The sequence below is a fragment of the Cupressus sempervirens genome, chromosome 2 (assembly GCF_028749045.1).
Source record: "Cupressus sempervirens isolate cs-2001-9-10 chromosome 2, ASM2874904v1, whole genome shotgun sequence".
NCBI lineage: Eukaryota > Viridiplantae > Streptophyta > Pinopsida > Cupressales > Cupressaceae > Cupressus > Cupressus sempervirens.
Genome location: NC_143119.1, coordinates 303,954,705 through 303,974,564, shown reverse-complemented (window position 1 = coordinate 303,974,564; position 19,860 = coordinate 303,954,705). Strand labels below are relative to the sequence as shown.

The following is a 19,860-nucleotide window of genomic DNA, read 5'->3' as shown; positions in this document are numbered from 1 at the left end:
TGAGTGGATAAGCTTGGGAGCCTCGTGAATTGTTAAATAATACATAATATTTGCCTATGTTGACCATAGACAGATTGCTTCTTGTTTTAATACTAAAGAACATCTTATTCTCCCAGATGCCTTGATTAAGATCTCAATAGCTAATTACAGATCAGCTAAGATGTCGTACCGTTTGAACTTTTTCTCTTACGCAAGTGTCACGGGTAAAGTTGATGGAAACGACGCAATATATAAAACTCTCTGTACAATATAAAATCAAATATAGAAATTTATGGCCTGTGTTCCCGAGGCGTATGATATATTATATAATTCGAAAGTGTTGTCGTACACAAGATTTTGCAGTTCGGGTTCTCTAGCATGGGGATTTCGTGGTGACTGTGGGGGTGGAAATGTGTGGGGTTGTGATGAATCAGCGAAATTTCGTTTGAAGAGGTAGAGGCCGGCATAATCTCAATCGTATTATTCGACAAAAGAGGATGCAAGTGTGTGTATTCATTAGAGACTTTTCATTCACATTTGAACCATGCTACCTATGCGTTGCTCATTACACGACATAGATTGGCATTCAATATTGTACAAATTTGGGTATTCAAATTTATGTTGTGGATTCCAAAGATCTTCTGATGGGACGTTCTTGGTCTCATATGCTTTGTCTTGTTTGAAACACGCGGTACCTGATGCGAACCTGATGCAGTACAAAAACCACAACATTTCTACGCATAACATAGACAAACATTGTTGTGGGACAAAAAGAGATTTGGAAAAATAGAGACTAGCATGAGAATGGAAGAAATTGGGCATATCTTTTTGGACGACAGGAATTTGGGAAGTACGGTAGATTTTAGTCACAATGCTCCATTTGATTTCAGTTTTAGTGCGGATGAATCGTTTCTTTGGGACCCATCATCAGAATTCTGCTTAATGAAAGAGATTACAATGCCTTCAATTCAGAGCCCAAATGATGTTATGGATTTTGTTTTTGATGATGAGCTCTTAGACTCTAATGACTCCATTATGGGAAATGATCTGATTGTTCAAAATACTGAACTATTTTGCCCATTTCTCGAAAAGGATTTCCTGTCAACACAAGAGATCAATTCGGCCATTACTGAAGATATACATGATTCAGATCTAACTATGTCCGAGCTTGATATAAGAAATGCTTCAGATGGTGATGATGATTTTAGCTGTTTATCAAGTGAGACTGCAAATACAACAAGCTCTAGTGAGGCTGACAAGTTGAGTGAAATCTTAATCCCAAGCGAGACCGATTGTTCATCAGAATACAAGGGATTGAGGATTGTTCATCTTCTTACTGCTTGCGTAGAGGCAACATCCAATGGAGCCCTTGAACTCGGTGAAATAATTCTTGAGAGGCTGAGAGAAGTAGCTTCTCCAACTGGGTTTAGCATGGAGAGAGTGGCTTACTATCTTTCTCAATCCCTGGGCCAAACTTTCATGAAGAAATGCCCGGCGAATTCAATTTCAAATGAGTTGTCTAAAGCCAATTTTCTTGGGTCTTTTATCTTACTTAACCAAACCTATCCTTTCATAAAGATTGCACATTTCAGTGCAAACCAAAGCATTTTGGAAACCATTCCGTTGAATAAGAAGCAAAAGGTGCATATAATTGACTTTGACATAATGGACGGTATACAGTGGCCGCCATTGATGGAAGCCTTGAAGAATGAAGGTTACCAAATCGATCACTTGAGAATTACTGCTGTCAAATGGGATGGTTCGTTTGAGGATTCAAACCCAATTTCAAGCCTCTGCAGAGAAACTGCAGGAAGATTGTGTGAATTTGCAACCTCTCTGGGGTTTCCATTTTCTTTTGAGGAAATGGAAATCAAAGATATGCAAGGGATGGGAAGTTCCTCCATGGAGAATGAGATTGTGATGGTGAATTGTATGTGGGAATTGCCACATATGTTTGAGCGAAGTAGGCAAAACTTAGTAGATTTCATTAATGGAGCAAGACAGCTGAATCCACTTATTTTGACTCTGGGCAGTGGAACAAATGGGATTACAGACTATGAGAATCTAACCTTCATGGAGAGATTTTCCCTGTGTTTGAGAAATCTTTGTGCAGTGTTTGATTCGTTGGAAGCAGGACTAGGAGAGCAATATGGGCTTGCAAGGGCAATGGTGGAACATCTCTTTTTTGGGCCAATGATGTGCAGACCCATTAATTACATGCCCAAGGACCAATTGTTCAGTGTGATTGACATCCCTCAGAAATTAGGGTTATTTGAACGTGCTCTAAGCCAGAACAGTTTCATGCATGCCAAAGCTCTTGTACCATGTAATGAGATAGAGAGTTTGTATGACATACAACCTGGAGGAAACGGTCGGCTGCTTCTAAATTGGGACCTGACTCCTTTGACTTGTGTCTCTACATGGAGCACAACTTAACTCATTTGTCTCATATGTATATACACAATGTTAATATTGAATATTTGATTATTTTATTGTGTGGTAGATCAAGAATACTTTTTAAATCGAAATTATTTATACAAAATATTATAATAATTTAATAAATTAATTGTTTAAAAGGATTTATATTTATTTGTTAATGAAAAAGATATGATATATATATAGTTTGAATATATATAACAGAGAATATAATTTAAATATAAAATAATCACAAAAGACTTAATTTGAGTCCTTGTTTGACTTAACAATGTTTAATGTAATCCTTTCAATTATATAATAGAAATTTATTTTGTTGGTTTATTATGTGTCTTGAGTTTGACCTTCATCAAGAAAAATATTGGTTCTCATCAAAATACTAGTTATAGATGCTAATGCCATGAAGACTAAGAAACAAATTGGTCTATGCTAGCAAGTGCATCATTCAAAGTAATATCATTGCTAGTAAAAAGATTAATGAAAATGTTTAGGCTATCAATATTGATGCTGTGAAGAAGCATAAGGCTATGCTTCTATTGGTACCCACATAGACCCCAGTAATTAAATTTTCAGTTTAAGGTCTTGATCCTTTTTGAGCTAAGTTTGAAGAGGTTCCAAGTGGTTCAATTTGCTCACGCATGTTCAATGGCCTATTCTAATCCATCTCAATTCATTTGGTTCGAGGAAGTTCAACCTACAGGTTCAGATTGATTTCAATAAGTTTACAGGTGCAGAAGTGAAGCTTGCTCAAGATCATCTAGTTCAATGAAGTTTAGAGTGATTCAAAGTCCAGAGATCCCAAATGCTCAGATTCAAGGTTCAGAATATACAGGTTCAGCGACTTCAAGTTGGTTCGAAGGCTCAGTTCGATGGTTCAAATGGCTTGATAAACTCCTCCCAAGTTCAAATTAGTTTAATACCTGCATTCCGGTGGATTCAGAACAATTCAGATGGTTTGAACCAGTCCATAATAATATACCTTGATTCAGATGGTTCTTGCTAGTTTTAGCATGGTTCCCGAAGCTTCAATCTGATTCAAAGAGTAAGTTCACTAATTCAAAAGTAAAAACCCTTTTTAAAGGATCAAGTTCAGAAGCTCGAATTTCCTTGATATCTATATAATCTATAATTCATCTGAGGATCAAGTAATGCTAAGAACTATCAGTGATAATAACATTGTCAATATTAGTGTTGAGGGAAGCCTTCAAAGTTCTGATTCGGGTTCAAGGTAGTTGTAATAGTTCAGATTAACCATGCAGATGCTTCTAGGAGGACATAGGTTCACCTATCAAATTCTGCGGCTCCTTTATATCTATCATAAACACAAGACTACTGCATTCAAAGTGGAGCTGAATATGAAGGATCGCCACTTCGTTGATCAAATTCATAACGAATTTGGATATACACACATAGATTGTGGGTATAAGAAAAGACATGGATCGATTGTTGATAGAATGCTTCAGGAGAGGGAACCCAAGTTATTCTATAGAGAAGCCAAGAGACACAAAATTGATTCACTTTTCAACAGTATCTTGACTTGTCATGAAGGTAATTTTTTTTATCAACTTCAAGTAATCGAGCCTACATTCTAAAAGAACAGCATGTAGCCGCGAAGACTATCTCTGGCATAGGTAACTTGTTCATTCATAGAATATACATTTGTCTCGATTCCAACCAGCGATTGATATCATTGAGGGCGAAGGAGACAGATAGCAATGGTTTCTATTTGGAAGATAGATTACATAATCTAAAGGCCACATTTCATTATCCTTTGGTCTGTAATGCCAGAGCAAAATTTTGCTCTATCTTTGTGTATTGGTTATCATCATTTCTCATGAACAGAGCATCCTACTGCAGCAAGCTCTCAACTGGGAATCGGGAAATCATAAAAAAATTTACGCCCAACATTTCGCCATTCTTAACGGTGAACATTGATCGTATGGGTGCCTGCTCAATTCATCCTTCGGATCTGGATATGATCACAGAGATAACAATTTTAATGAAGTTGATGACTACATCAATGTCGAGCCTTAACCATAGACAGGACTCTCGATTCGCTTGTTGCTCAATGCTAAGAGGACGGGGTCGAAATTCATAATCGACATTGATTCTTCTGAACTAGTCACCATGAGTCGTGACAGAGCAGTTAATAGGTTTAACTAGCTCGAAGATGGAAGTTCTGCTCGGGTATATCATGCACTGTGTGAAGGCGGATTTCAAAGAGTGCCCTGTTCCTCTATCACCAACCCGATGACTTTGATAGCAGGTGCTCTTTCTTGAAACGGTTTCAACATCACATACTAAGCTTGATTTCTAGATCAAAAGTGTTAAATAGTCGAAGTTAACTTTTTAATCTAAGCTTAATTCTTCCCTTAGTGTGTGATGTTTAAGGGTGGCCCTAAACATTCTCACAAATATAATGGACTTGGTTTTGATCCCAAAGCTAGAAAAGAAGAAACATGTGAGGCATGGGTTGAAGGGATAACAAATATGATAATGGAAGGCCAAAGAACGTGGATCAACGTAGCAACCTCAAACACAAGAAATTGTATTATGAAGTCTATGAATGACAATGACAACACTATCTGAATTTATGACAGAAAAGTGTAACCTATGCTAGGGCTGATAATTGTTAAATAGAAGTATGATTGAACAAACAAGTAATTTATTCATGACAGGTGTGGAGCCAAGTGGCAACAATCCCATAAAAATTGCTTGACATTTCCATGCAGTGTCATTAATCAAGAGTGTTCAAATGTTGTCGGTATATGCAATCCATTTTAGTAAATCTCATATCATAGTAATAATAAAAGTTTTAAGGTGTGAGAAGACTCTCGTAAAGAAGGGAGGTGAAATAAAAGGGAAATAGTAATTACTAATCTTTTCAAGAATCAGTTTTGGGGGAAAACTAAAGAGAAACTTCCAAGAGAAGAAAATTAATATGCAAGGTGAAGTCTTAGAAGGGGGGATTCGAGTTTTTGGCTTTTTTGGCAGAGTTTAGGCTATCATGTAAGGAAACTTAGGTGCAGAAATAGCTTCCTACACTAATCCCTTAAGGAAAGTATTGCACAAATTTCTATTAAATCATTACAATTTCATATTCAATATTATGTAAACAATAATATTGCAGTCAACCATGAATACAAAAAATAGATAGAGAAAAAAAATACATAAACACAAATATATGCCAGTAGGGAAAAACCTTTCAGTAAAAAAACCCCACCCCTCCAAAACCTGCACAATGTATTATATTCAACACAAAAGGTTACAACACACTTGCAATGCAAGTTCTTTCAGAACATGAAAGACAAATCTAGTAGCAACATATACTACTAACAATACATGTTTTCTCTCTCTCCTATCTGCAACCCTAAAAAAACTTATATCATGCACTTTTCATTTTAGGACAACTTCCAAAGAACAAATGTATTAGGGTTTTTACCATTCTCCGAAAAAGTAGGAAGCCAAAAAAAAAAATTTGACTTGAGTGTACAGTACTCAAAGATCAATTTTCACATGTCTTCACATCTTCACCCATCATCATATCTTCCAAAGATAACTCTTATGTGTGATAGGAATCTGTCATAACTGTTTCAGCCATGATCTCCTTACACACAATTCAAGATGCCAACACATACAAGTGGAGTGACACATCAATATGCCAACTAGACTTGTACACACACTTAATTACATTATTTATGAAAAATAGATTTACAAAACAAATAATAAGAATAAGAATTATCCAAGGTCGAGACATCTTATTCCTAACATTCTCCCACTTGTCGAACACCTTGTAAGAGCAAGAAGAACATAATAGGAACTAACTGCTATTGGCCAAAAGGCCCATAGACTGCAAACACCATATGAACTTCTCTGTGCCCATTGGTTTCATTAATGTATTTGCAAAATTCTTTATAGTATCTACCTTCTCTAAATTTACCTTTCCATCTTCCACCATATCTCTCACAAAGTGAAACTGTGCATCAATGTGTTTCGTACTAGCATGGAAAGTTGGATTGTTTGCAAGGCAAATAGCACTCTAACTATCACACCAAATAGTAATCTATCCTGCATCAACACCAATATAAGAACACAATCTCCTAGGCTAAATGGCTTCTTTACAAGCATAAGTAGTAGCCATGTACTCAACTTTTGTAGTTGACAAAGCAACCACAGGTTGTTGCTTACTCATCCAATTGATGACACCACCAAACATAGTGAACACATAAGCACTAGTGGATCTCCTGTCGTCAACATTACCTATCCAATTTGATTCCACAAACCCACAAATACAAACTAAATATGGAGCTCTAGAAGAGTTACCATAATAACAAATGGAGTAATCTAATGTACCCCTCAAATATCTGAATACTCACTTAACTACATCCCAATGTACCCATCCATGATTAGCCATATACCAACTTAGAATTTTGACTACTTGAAAAATGTCTAGTCTAGTACAGACCATAGCATACATAAGACTGCCAACTACACTAGCATAAGGTACTCTACTCATGTCCTCCACCTCACTAGGAGATTTTGAACAATCATCTATAGATAACTTTGTTCCCATAGAAATAGGAACACACAATGGTCTACAATCTACCATGCTGAACCTATCTAACATAGACTTCACATACTTACTCTGACTCAACCAAAGTTTTCTATTAGACCTATCTCTATTGATTTCCATACCCAAGCTGAAAACTAAGATTTAAAATCAGAAATCATACCCTTACCCTTCCCAAAAAACAACATATCATCAACATACAATGCAACAATAAGAAGGTGATCATTTTCAACACTGCAATAAACACAATGATCTAATTTTGATCTTACAAATCCAATTGACAACACAAAGGAATCAAACTTAAGGTACCACATCTTAGGAGATTTTTGCAAACCATACAGAGACTTTTTTAATCTGCAAACCAAAAATTCTTTACCTTTAACAATGTAGTGCTCAAGCTGTGATATATAAATCTCTACCTCAAATCACCATGATGGAAAGTTGTCTTCACATCTATCTATTCTATCTCTAAATCATATGATGCAACAAGAGATAACATAAATCTAATGGATGTTGACTTTGCAACAAGAGAGAATATTTCACCATAATCTATTCCCTCTACCTATGAGTACCCCATTTTCAACTAATCTAGCTTTATACCTTTCAACATTGCCATCTACACAAAATTTCTTCTTCAACACCCATTTTCTACCAATAGGTTTCTATCCTTTAGGAAAAGGTACAAGGTCCCAAGTTTCTTTTTTATCCAATGAAGCCATCTCATCATCCATGGCCCCAATCCAGGAACCTGCATCTTCCATATCCAAAGCCTCTTCACAGATCTAGGCTCATCAATGTTAATCAAAGTGAAGGCACAACTGGAACCTAACATAAAATAACCAAACCTTTCTGGCTACTTTCTTGCTCTCGTGGATCTCCTTAAGGGATGAGGTTGAGGTTGTTCTTCCTCTTCTTCTGAACTATCAAAGCTACTAGAGCTCTCCTCATCATTAGACCCAACATGGTATTTTTGTTCAGTCTTCTCAGGGGTAGAAGGTAACTGAACAATATCTTCTTTCTTTTCTTTTTCATCTGGTTGTAGCACAGTAGGAGAAGATGTTAGCTATCTAAAAATAACATTTCTATTATACAACACCTTACTAGTCATAAGGTCCCAAAGCTTGTATCATTTCACACAAATGTGCTATATCTGATGAAATTGCATTTGATAGCTTTCTTTTCCAACTTATATCTTTTTTCCTTTGGAACATGTGCATAAGCTTCACAACCAAAAACACAAAGATCTCTAACTGAAGGCTTCTTACTAGACCACACCTCCATAGATGTCTTACCAACAAGGGCTGATATAGGAGATCTATTAACCAAATAGCAAGCAGTGACCACAACTTTAGCCCAAAACCTTTCTTCAAGACTAGCTCCACTAAGCATACTCCTAGCCTTCTCCATCATTGTCCTATTTATTCTTTCCGCAACTCCATTTTGCTATGGGGTATAAGGAGTTTTCTTATGTCTCTCGATACCTCTTTCTTTATAGAACTATTTGAACTCTACTAAGAAAAACTCACCACCATTATCAATTCTCACACACTTAATCTTCTTACTAGTCTGATTCTCTACAAGGGCTTAAATAAATTCCTTGAACTAACTAAAGGCTTATGTCTTACTTTTAAGGAAATAAATTCATGTCCTTCTATTGTAATCATCTATGAAAGATACAAAAATTAGAGACTTGGAGATTGAAGGAACATTTATAGGACCAAATACAATAGAATAAATAAGATCCAAAACATCAGAAGATTTGTGAGAACTAGAATAAAATTGAACATGATTTTGTTTACCATAGACACAATGTTTGCAGAAGTAAAACTCGAGATTACAATCATTTAACCCCTCAACAAGGTTCTTATTTTTCAGGGTTTTGAAACTGTTCTCAGCAATGTGGCCAAATTTCATATGCCACAACATTGTCTTTGCTGAAAGAAGCTTTCCTTCCAATGTGTTTGCACCCTTAGGTACACATGTTGCACTACCATTAGAACCAATAACTAGGTAAAAGCACAAAGTTGTGTCACCTTTTAGGCTGACTTATCAGAATGACTGAATATGTGTATTTCTACCTAAAAGTCAATTTTTTTCAAAGGTACAATCTTGATAAATTTATTCTAGATAAGTTATATATGGTCTCAGACTTTTCCAATTGAAAATGTCTATTAAATGCATGTTTTATACTAGTTTGTCTCCAATTACTTAGGAAATTAAATTATTTAAGATAACTAACGTTTCAATATCTCTTACTATTTTTAATGATATTTTTTTAATAACATATAAACACCATTTTATAGAGCTCAAAGTCAAGAATATTCTCGTATAGAGTTCATATTGTTTTAATTAGATATTATAATTAAAAAAATCCTACAAGTATGTATTTTAAACACTCAAAAAGATGTCAATTTTAACAAAGAAAAAATATTAGATCATATTAAAAAAATAAAATTATATGACATTCTAGAACAGAGAGTCATCTTCAAGAATGTACAATTTTTCTTTTGGTTGGAATAGATTTATTTTGAAAAATGTGGTGGGAGATGAAAACTATCAATTTTAGGTGAGTGGAAATTTGAATCGATATAAAAGAGAAAATATAAGTCTAAAGCCAATTTTTATTTTTGATTGTTCTAGCTACATATGTTATCTATAACATAATTTGAGATCAAAGGGAAATACGTTTACTTCCATATAGTCTTGTGGTTTGAACTAGACCCCTAATTTTTAGCATTTTTCAGCAACTAAAAAGTCATCTTTAAAAAATAGGAAATTATTTCAAATCTTATTCCAAATAATTATTAAAAATTATAATCCTAATATTCATCCATTTCTACACATTTCATTAGTTTACTTCATTTTCAAATTCTAAAAAATAATACTAGTTTTATGTCATTAAAGGTTAACCTTTATACTTTTGTTAGCCATTTCCTTTTATAAATGGGTGACACAAGTTTGTGCTTTTACCAACCACACTCTTCTATACTATTTGTTCAAATGGTGGGGATCAAGTGGTAGCTACTCTCTTCTTTGAAATAGAAGAACTATTGCACTGAGAAATGCATGCAACAAGTTGAATTAGAGTACCTCTCCTAGTACCCTTAGCAAGCACCATAGCTCCTATCATCATCTTACATCCATATTTAGAAAAAACAAGTTGCACACCCACATCATTCAACATACTAATAGGTAATAGTTTCATGCCAAACTAGGGATGTGCATTACCCTATTGATCCCCTTTACTCGTCCATCAGGGAATCTAATAGTGACCATCCTTGTCCAACTATCTTTAGATGAGAATCATCACCCAAGTACACCTTTTCACCATCGAAAACTTCATACTTTGAGAACTAGCTTCGATGAGAGGTCATGTGGAAAGAAGCACCCAAGTCTATCAACCACACATCATTAGATGCACGCTCTACCAAGGCTGTAATGAAAACATTGCAATCTTCTTGAGATTTTTTTGAACCTGAATCTTAGGCCTTCTTCTTCTTTTTTGGCTCTTTACAGTCTTTATAGAAGTGCCCAGTCTTATCATAGCTCCAACATTTTTTCTTAGACTTTCTAGGAGTCTTTGATTTTCCACAGAATTTGGATCTACCTTTTTCAAACTCATTGTCATTTTGCTTCCCTTTGTTACTGGATCTCTTGTGAATAGCAAGAGCTTCCTTGGCCAAATATGAAAACTTTATCCTTGTCTCCTCATATAACAGTGAAGACACCACATCATCCATTCTAAAATTGACTAAAGTACTTCCAAGAGCCATCAAAAGATGGTCCCATGAGTCTGAAAAGGAACATAAAAGGGTCATACATCGATCCTCCTCCTTTATCTTAATACCAAATGATGTCAACTATGCAATTAGTAAATTAAAAGAATTTAGATTATCTATAATAGATCCTCCTTCCTCCATTCTTAGAGAATACAACTTCTTCCTGAGGAACAACTTGTTCACTAGAGATTTGGCCTAATTCATAGACCCAGGTCATGTCTGCAAACTATTTGCGATCTTCTCATTAAGAACATTCATGAAAATTGAATCAACTAGACAAAGTCTAATGAGACCCTTAGCTTTCTAATCCTTGAGATCCCAATATGCTTGAGATATTGATTTGGGTCTCACATCAAGTGAAGCTACCTCCCATAGATCACAATATTCAAGCAAGTCTTCCATCTTGAGTTTCTACAACTCAAAATTACTACCATTAAATTTCTCCACCTCCATTTTTCTATATGATGAACTAGCCATCTCAATCTGCAAATAAGATTCAGAATGCTCTGCAAAAAACTCCCACTCAACTTGAGATTAGCTCAAAAAACCCTACCCAACAATTAGGATCAAAGGTTGATCAAGCTCTAATACCACTTGTAAGGAAACTCAATTGAAGAAACAACTTTCTACACTAATCCCTTAAGGAAAGTATTTCACAAATTCCTATTAAATCCTTATGATTTCATATTCGATATTATGTAAATAATAATATTGTAGTCAACTATGAATACAAAAAATAGATAGAGAAAGAAAATACATAAATGCAAAGATATGCTGGTGGGGAAAAATCTTTCGGTAAAAAAAATCCAGCGCTCCAAAACCTACACAATGTATTATCTTCAACACAAAAGGTTACAACACACTTGCAACACAAGTTCTTTCAGAACATGGAAGATAAATCAGATAGCAACATATACTACCAACAATACTCTCTCTCTCTCTCTCTCTCTCTCTCTCTCTCTCTCTCTCTCTCTCTCTCTCTCTCTCTCCCCCCCCTATCTACAACCCTAAAAATGCTTATATCATGTACTTCTCATTTTAGGGAAACTTCCAAAGAACAACTATATTAGGCTTTTTACCGTTCTTTAGAAAAGTAGGAACCCAAATTTTTTTTGGGGCCGATGTCCCAAACCCCGCATGTTGATGGAGACTTGAGTGTACAGTACTCAATTATCAATTTCCACATGTCTTCTCCTCTTCACATCATCATATCTTCCAAAGATAGCTCTTATGCGTCATAGGAATCTATCATAATCATTTCATCCATGATCTCCTTATACACAATTCAAGATGCCAAAACATACAAGTGGAGTAACACATCAACATGCCAACTAGACATGTACATTCACACTTAATTACATTTTTTTACAAAAAAGTACATTTACAAAACAAATAATAAGAATAGGAATTATCCAAGGTTGAGACACCTTATTCCTAACAAGGAGAGCACCAAAAATAATCGAGAGATAGGGGAATTATATTTTTCTATAGACTTTGCACTACAAGAGAGGAGATACTTTTCTAAATAGTAATTTGTGTGTATCAAGCAACAAATCTTTCTTTTCTTTTGTTGTGTTTAGAGGAGGAACATTTTAGTATATCAGAACTTTGAGTTTGTGTGTTAGCTTTCTAATCAATGTCAATTTTTAAATTATCTTAGCTACCTCTAAATGTGGTTTTGGCACATATAATTATTGCCACAATTATCATTTGGACTTTGGGCCTTATATTCATATACTTGGAAAGAACAATTCATCTTTCTTTCTACATTTATTCTATAATTTAATAATTGGTTAAATGAGTTTTGTATCATTTACTCTTTTTTTTTTGGTGATTTAGTTTCTTTGCATCTCCATCATGTTTACGAGTGGATATTTGTGTGCCTTCTTTGTGTTTTTTGGTTAAAAGCATCTATGTCCATAGTTATGTAAATTCATTGTAAATCTTTATATAGGGAGTTGTAAATGATTCATTTAGAGGGTGCTTATGCTTTTCAACCACGAAGCAACCCTATTGTTGGTGTTGATTGAGTCTTCTTGTTTGAGCATTTTAGGGTCAATTTGTAAGTGTTTTCTTGGAAGACAAATCTGTTCACTAACAACTTCATAATTTTTCTACTAGTAGTTAGCATTTGGGTGATGCTACTCACTAGAATTGGAATGGATTTAGTTCCTTTTCAATGTCCTTATATGAGGACTCTTAACTTATGCTAAAGGTACTCATAATCATTCTTAGAGCATACATAATAACATCAATATGCATTAAAAAATAAACCTTTGTAGTATAGGGTGTGTGCATATGACCATTTTTTTTTCCTATTTAATTTTGTATTGGAATATAGGAAGCTTCCTAGTAGAGATGTACAAGATAAATTTGGGCACCTACAAATCCTAAATTCAAGGTCAAATTTTTACAATTTCTTCACACGAGTTCGTATGTGAGTTGACTTCTTTAAGTTAAGGTTTCAACTTCTAGGTATTCATCTATAGAGATTATTGTACATCGAGCAGTTAAAAAATGATTTTTCAAAGTGACAATTGATACCCCCATGTTGTTCACTCCAAAATTTCAACACTTGTGGCCAATGTCCTAGCATTCTCTAAGAAATATCCCAATAGTGGTCCAAAAGGGCCAATCACTAATAAAAAACCCTTAGAAATGATATACTATTATTTCATGTGTAATCAACTATTGGTACATATGCTATCATTTTTGGGGCTCCTTTAATATTAGTAATTGAGGAATCAACATAAGAAAAAACCTGTAGAAAAAGGTTAGTCCCAAAATTTGCAGCAAGATGAAATATAATTTAAGAGAATAAATTTACACAATCCATTATGTTGTAATATGTTTCTGGATTCGATCATGTTAAGATTTTTACCATCAGAGTTTTGATGTTAAAAATATTAACACAATCAAATCCAAAAACATATTACAACAAGATGAAATATAATTAGACATCAGTGTGTTGTCCACCATCCTTACAAGAGACGTCAATTGAAAAAATGAAGATCATGTATCATTCTGCAAAGAGAATTATTAGTAAACTAGAGGGGAGATGTAAGATAAATAATGTAAAAAATAAAATATTAAAATTAAAAAAAAAAATTAAAAATATCACAATAATTGGACCCCCTAATGGCTATTAGGTCCTATCCCCTACTTTTTTTAATTTTTATTGGAGGTCATCTGTAAAATATCATAGCTACCCAATATGGAAGCATGAGCCTTACAACTAAACCTCTTCAACTAAGATCTAAGGGTTAAGGGGTACTTTTTCTACCAAATTTTCTTAGGACATGATCTTGACCTTATCCATTTTCAATGTTAGAGCCATACACTCAGCGCAACATGATCCTCGTTGAAAATAATTGGTTAATTATGTATTGTCTTTTATGTTACACAAAATGTCATATCATTGCTAGTTAGTGTATGTTGAGCTCACTTGGGCATTGAAGATAGTTTCCTATGTCTATTGAGTGTTCTAGAGTTTGTCAAGTTTAGAAGATAGTGTCTACTGAGTTCCCTTGGGCAACAAAAGCAGGATCACAAAAGTTCAGTGTTAACCGAGCTCACTTAGTTAATGAAGGAAAATTTTGATGGAACTATTGTTAATTGACCTCACTTGGTTACCAAAGGAACATTGTGAATATGCAACATTGACCAAGTTCACTTGGTTAACACAAGACAATCATTTCCAAATTAGTGTTTACCAAGCAGGGTCAGCTAACAAAGGTTTATATTGTTCTGGCATATTGTGTTCACTTGATTTGTTTGTTGGTTCTAGCCGACTGAGGAGATGAATATTAAGTATTCTAAGTTGTATTCAAGCTAACTTGACAATGTGTAAGATATAAATAGAAGTTAAAGGTGACAATTGAATGTGTGGACGATAATAGAAGATTTGAAGATGTGTAGAAGAAACAAATTAGAAGGATAAGCAGAATATCCTTGTTGAGCTACAAAGATACATTCAATTAGAATGGATCAAGTATATAGGCCAGAATTGAGATTTATAATCAACAATTTAGTTACATCAGAAATCAAGTCATCTCATTATTACTCTCTAAGCATTGTAGTAGTAATCTATTTATCTCGTAATAGAATCAGCTTAACAACTATTTCTAAATCCTCTAACAAGGTGGCATTTGTAGATTGAAGTGTCTAAAGTCCTCTAACAAGGCCACTCCTAACAGGGTGATTAAATCCTCTAATAAGGTCACACCTAATAGTGTGTTTTGTAACCTTTAACAAGGTTGGCTCCTAATAGGGTTCACTCTAGAAGAGTTAAAATTAGTAACTAGTTGATATTGGTGGTTTTTCCCAAATTAGGTTTCCACGTTAGATCTTGGTGTTACTTGTGTTCATTCTATTTCTTTCATGTGTATGAAACTAATTTAAGTAAGATTAATCATAGATAATATCTTACGATTTTGTTGTTAAGCAATTGCTAAGTTATTTCAATGTTGCCTAGTTACAACATTTTCTAGTGTAAACTGAGTGACTATGTGTTTATAGAGCATTAGTAATTTCAGTGAAGTTTATGTTATGTATTGACATCTAAGGGATTTAGGATTTATGTTTGTGGTAACTGATTCACCCCTCCCCTCTCTGTTACTTCTCTTAGATTTCCAACACCTTGGTGGGCTCTTTAAGAACCTTTCAACTTCATCGATAGACCAAGGGCCCTTTGACCTTTCCCCTACTATTGGGTTTAGCTAGTTTATTATTCTGTGATGGTAGATTTATATTATAAAGGGTTTTGTGGGCCCTCAAAAACTTTTTTTTACCCTAACAAAACAATTTGATACCAAATATGTCTTTGTAGACATGCATATTTCTTGTCTATCCATAAAAACAAATAATAGGGTATGGCTAATTCTATGACTAATTATTTGGTGATCCTATTGTAGAGATAACCAAAACTCTTTAAATGCTATGTATTTGAGATATTGAACAAAAAAAAAAAGTATGCGCATAGTTCTAAATGTGTTCAATAACTTACTTTCTAGCCTAATTTGGTATAAAAGATAACGAAACTTTAATTTTCCAAAAAATATTTTAGCATATATATGTTAATTTTTATTTTAAAAATGTTTCCTAGACCTAAATAAATTTATCATTTAATGAGATGGAAGGTAAAAAAAATTTAGTTTTTTCTCTATCTTCCACATCATTTACAATGAAAATTTTAAGTTATATTCGTAATAAAAAAATATAGATCCATTGATTTAAAATACATGCTAAAGATAGATAAATTTAGAGACTATATTTCTTCTTGGATACATTTATATCTACTTTTGCACATGTACTCTTTGTTCTATTTAGTAAATATTGTTGTCCTTCATTACACATGTTGTGCATACAAAATGCTTATAACCTTATAAAATACAATAACACTAAACCAACTCTAAATTAGGGCTCATTATTTTACCACTATAGATGTTATTACACTCATAGTGGCATCACCTACAAATAAATTTAGATAGTTATATATGCACTGATTAAAGTTTTTTTTTTTCTTGTTTTAGATATGCCTTTTTAATTTGAGTTAATATTCTTTTTCATCCAAAACTAGTATCAAATGGTCAAAAAAATGTATTTATGAATTATAATTTTACAATGAGAGGAACATAAATTTTAGAAGTAAAAAATGCTTGACATGTGCAATGCCAACAATAAGAAAAATCAAATTACAAAATTATAATTATAATTTTCTTAAATATTTCTTACTATTGAAAATGATTAATTGGACAATGTTGTTCAATTATCTCAACATAAGCTAAATAATCTTCTAATGTGTATTCTGCATATCAATAGTATCTCTTTATTTGTCGAGGAAGGGTGTGTCTACATTAAGGAAGAGTGTGTTTAATAATAAGTTGAATGATATTTCAAAAAGCATATTTGATGTCATCACAGTGGAATTGACATTCTCATACTCCAAGGAACAAAATCACATTTTATCTTAAATTTTACACAAAGGTTCAATTTTCATATGAGTGTGGGTTCCAATTTTTTGAGAGCATTTGCAGACAATTTTGGATTGGGGTTTTTATTGTTTGCATGGTAGGGCCTATGATTTCTTTTGCATTGGTGAGGACATATGGTTCTGCTCCAATTGTGCATGTAATGAGATTTGAATCATTTTATTTATGGGAGAGCTCCAAGATGAAAAAAAGTTAATGGTTGTTTTTCACGTAGCCATGATCACCCCATTCTGGTTATTCCTCTAGTGGCAATGATGGAGGACATTGAATATTGGACCAAGCATGCTTTGATATGCAAATTTATTGGAATCTAGATTTATTCATCTACTCTTAAGGCATGGATTTTCTGCTCATGGCAGGTGGAAGGAGATATGGAGATCATGTTGGCAGGGAATAGCTATTTTTTTGTTGTATGAACTCATACATGTCTAATCATGATTGTGTTTTTGAAGGAGGCCCTTATTTCTACAACCATGTGGGGTTATTTGTCAAACCATCGCATTCAAAATTTAATTATGTTGAGGATCTCCCTTCAACAGTACCAGTTTGGGTTTGTTTGCCTCACCTTCCCCTAGAATTCTAGCAAGAAGACATCCTCCATCAAATTGCTAATTTGATAGGAAAGCTGACTTTAATTGCACATTAATCCCTTGATAAATGGGTTATTTCTTTTGCTAGAATTTGTGTTGAAATCAATTTGAATAACCCATTACCAAATTCTTTAAAAAATATTCTTGGGGCTTCTTCCTAGGTGCAATAGTTAGATTATGAATCCCTCCCTTTTTGATGTTAGATATGTCATGAGTATGGTCATTTATAGCATCAGTGTCCTCGTAGCTTGACTTCCAAGGGAGTGGATGGTTCGATGACCGAAAATGGTGATGGTTTGGTAGATACTATAGGGAAAGGACAAGCTTAGATGGATAATACAACCAAGGGGAAGAATCAACCAGATGCTATAGGAAAGGGAAAGGATCAAATGCAAGATAAGGATGGATTTACCCCTGCTCACCTGTGAGCTAAAGGGCATGGTTAGAAGAGGCCTTTGAAAGATAGAATATATGGTTTAGGTTTTAATCTCTTTGAGGTATTGGATAGTATGGTTTTAGAGGAGGGTATTCCTCCTAGTGTCTCTTCTAACCTAGTTTTACCAGATGAGAGACTTTCATCTAATGATGCTTATGGGGCATCCTAGGTGAGCTTGCTATAGCCCCTATGTTAAATACTCTAGTGAAACCTATGGTGTTGGAGGATAATGACGTTGTTCTAGCTGACTTGGTTAAGGATGTGCTAGCATCTGGTAAGGGTAAGTGGTATCCTCTCCCCTTGGGGTTGATGCATTGACCCTTTAAGTAGGTTTCCTTTACTCCTCCTTTAAGGATTGGGCATGAAACATACCAAGAGAATATTAAACTCATTGGAGATATATTGATAGAGTCTAGGTTAGTGAAACCATTGGATTCTCATTTTCCCATTCTACTCAATGATGATTATTCTCTCATGGAATGTTAGAGGGTTGAATAACATCCCTAGACAAAAGGCTATTCAAAATTTGGTGGTTGATCATTCTTCTGATGTTTTTTTGTATCCAAGAGACTAAGCTCTCTATGGAGTTTATGGTCCAACATGCATCTAGTATTTGGACTCATGGAAAATGCTAGTGTGTTGGGGCTATGGGAAGTGTTGGCAGTTTGGTTATCTTTTAGGATCTACAAAAAATTTGTCCCCTTGGCTGGGTGTCTTCTTCCTCAACTCTCTCTATGGTGGCTTTTGCTTTTGACTCAAGAGAGGTAATCATGATTACTAATGTGTATGAGCCTATTGATTTTGTGGGAAAGGAGGAACTTTGGAGGCATATTAAATATGTTATAAATTGTCACCCTTTTCATCCTTGGGTGGTAGCAGGGGACTTCAAATCAGTTTTAAGTTTGGAGGAGAAGCAAGGTGGTTTGGCTAGATTGGGGCCTTCTTCTACTCTTCTTTGGCAACACATATCACTTTTGCATCTTTCTTATGTCAAGCCTTCTAATGGTCTCTATATTTGGAATAATCAAAGGACTAGTGCTAATGCTATCTCAAAACGTCTAGATAGATTTTTTATTTCTTATTTTTGGGTTAGTGGCACCCTTACTCTCTCTTTGGAAATCTTGGACTGGAGGGGTTCTGATCTTTGGCCAATCAAATTTTCTTCTACTGGGGCTTGTATTCCAAAGTGTCCAACTTTTAAGTTCTAGTTGATGTGGCTTTGTGACTCCCCTCTTTGTGAATTTTTTTATGTTGGTGGAGAGATGGCATTTCTACATATGGTACTGCTATGTATTCATTTTATAAAAGGCTTCAATATTTTGAAAGGAAGCTCAAGATATGGAATAGACAATGTTTTGGGAACCTTCACTCTATGAAGAGGCTTTCTTAGGAAAATCTTGATGTCATCACAAGGCCAATTAAAGATCAAGGTTTCTTGGAGGATCTTGGAAGGGTTGAATCCCTTGCTTCTAGAGCTCTAACAGAATGGGAACTTTGAGAGAAATCTTTTGGAAGCAAAAGGCTAAAGTTGATTGGCTCTAGGAAAGTGATCAAAACACTACTTTTTTCCATAAAATGGTGCAATCTCACTAGAATTAGAACAATATCTCTTCTTTGGTTAATTCTCAAGGTATCCAATTGACTTCCTTGCTAGCTTTGTTCCAAGAGGATACTTAGTACTTTTCTACGCTCTTCTTTAAGGACTCTCCTCCTACTGATAATGAAGAAAAATTTATCTTGTCTTGTATTCCTTCCCTTATCACTTAGGAAATGAATGATTATCTCATGCGACCAATATCTTTGGAAGAGCTAGACAAGTTGGTCTTTGGCATGCCTAAGGGAAAGGCTCCTAGTCCTGATGGCTTTCCATTTGAGTTGTTTCAGGAATTTTGGGACATCATTAGTCATAATTTGTTGGAGGTGGTTAAGGAATCCTATTCTAGCAAGTAGATTCTTTGGGCATTGAATTCTACTTTCTTAACTCTTATTCCAAAAAGAGATGGTGCTAATCAATTCCAAAGTCTTTTAGACCAATTGCCTTATGTAATGTGGTTTACAAATTCATTACTAATTTGATTGATGA

At 34.5% G+C, this 19,860-nt stretch overlaps 1 protein-coding gene across 1 annotated transcript; it reads left to right on the top strand.

The window, feature by feature from the left end:
* Positions 1-783: 783 nt before the first annotated feature.
* LOC149572286 (protein NODULATION SIGNALING PATHWAY 2-like) lies at positions 784-2,415 on the top strand. Its single transcript, XM_089815807.1, has one exon. It carries the CDS (start codon positions 784-786, stop codon positions 2,413-2,415), a length of 1,632 nt encoding a protein of 543 aa, XP_089671933.1.
* The last annotated feature ends 17,445 nt before the right edge of the window (positions 2,416-19,860 follow it).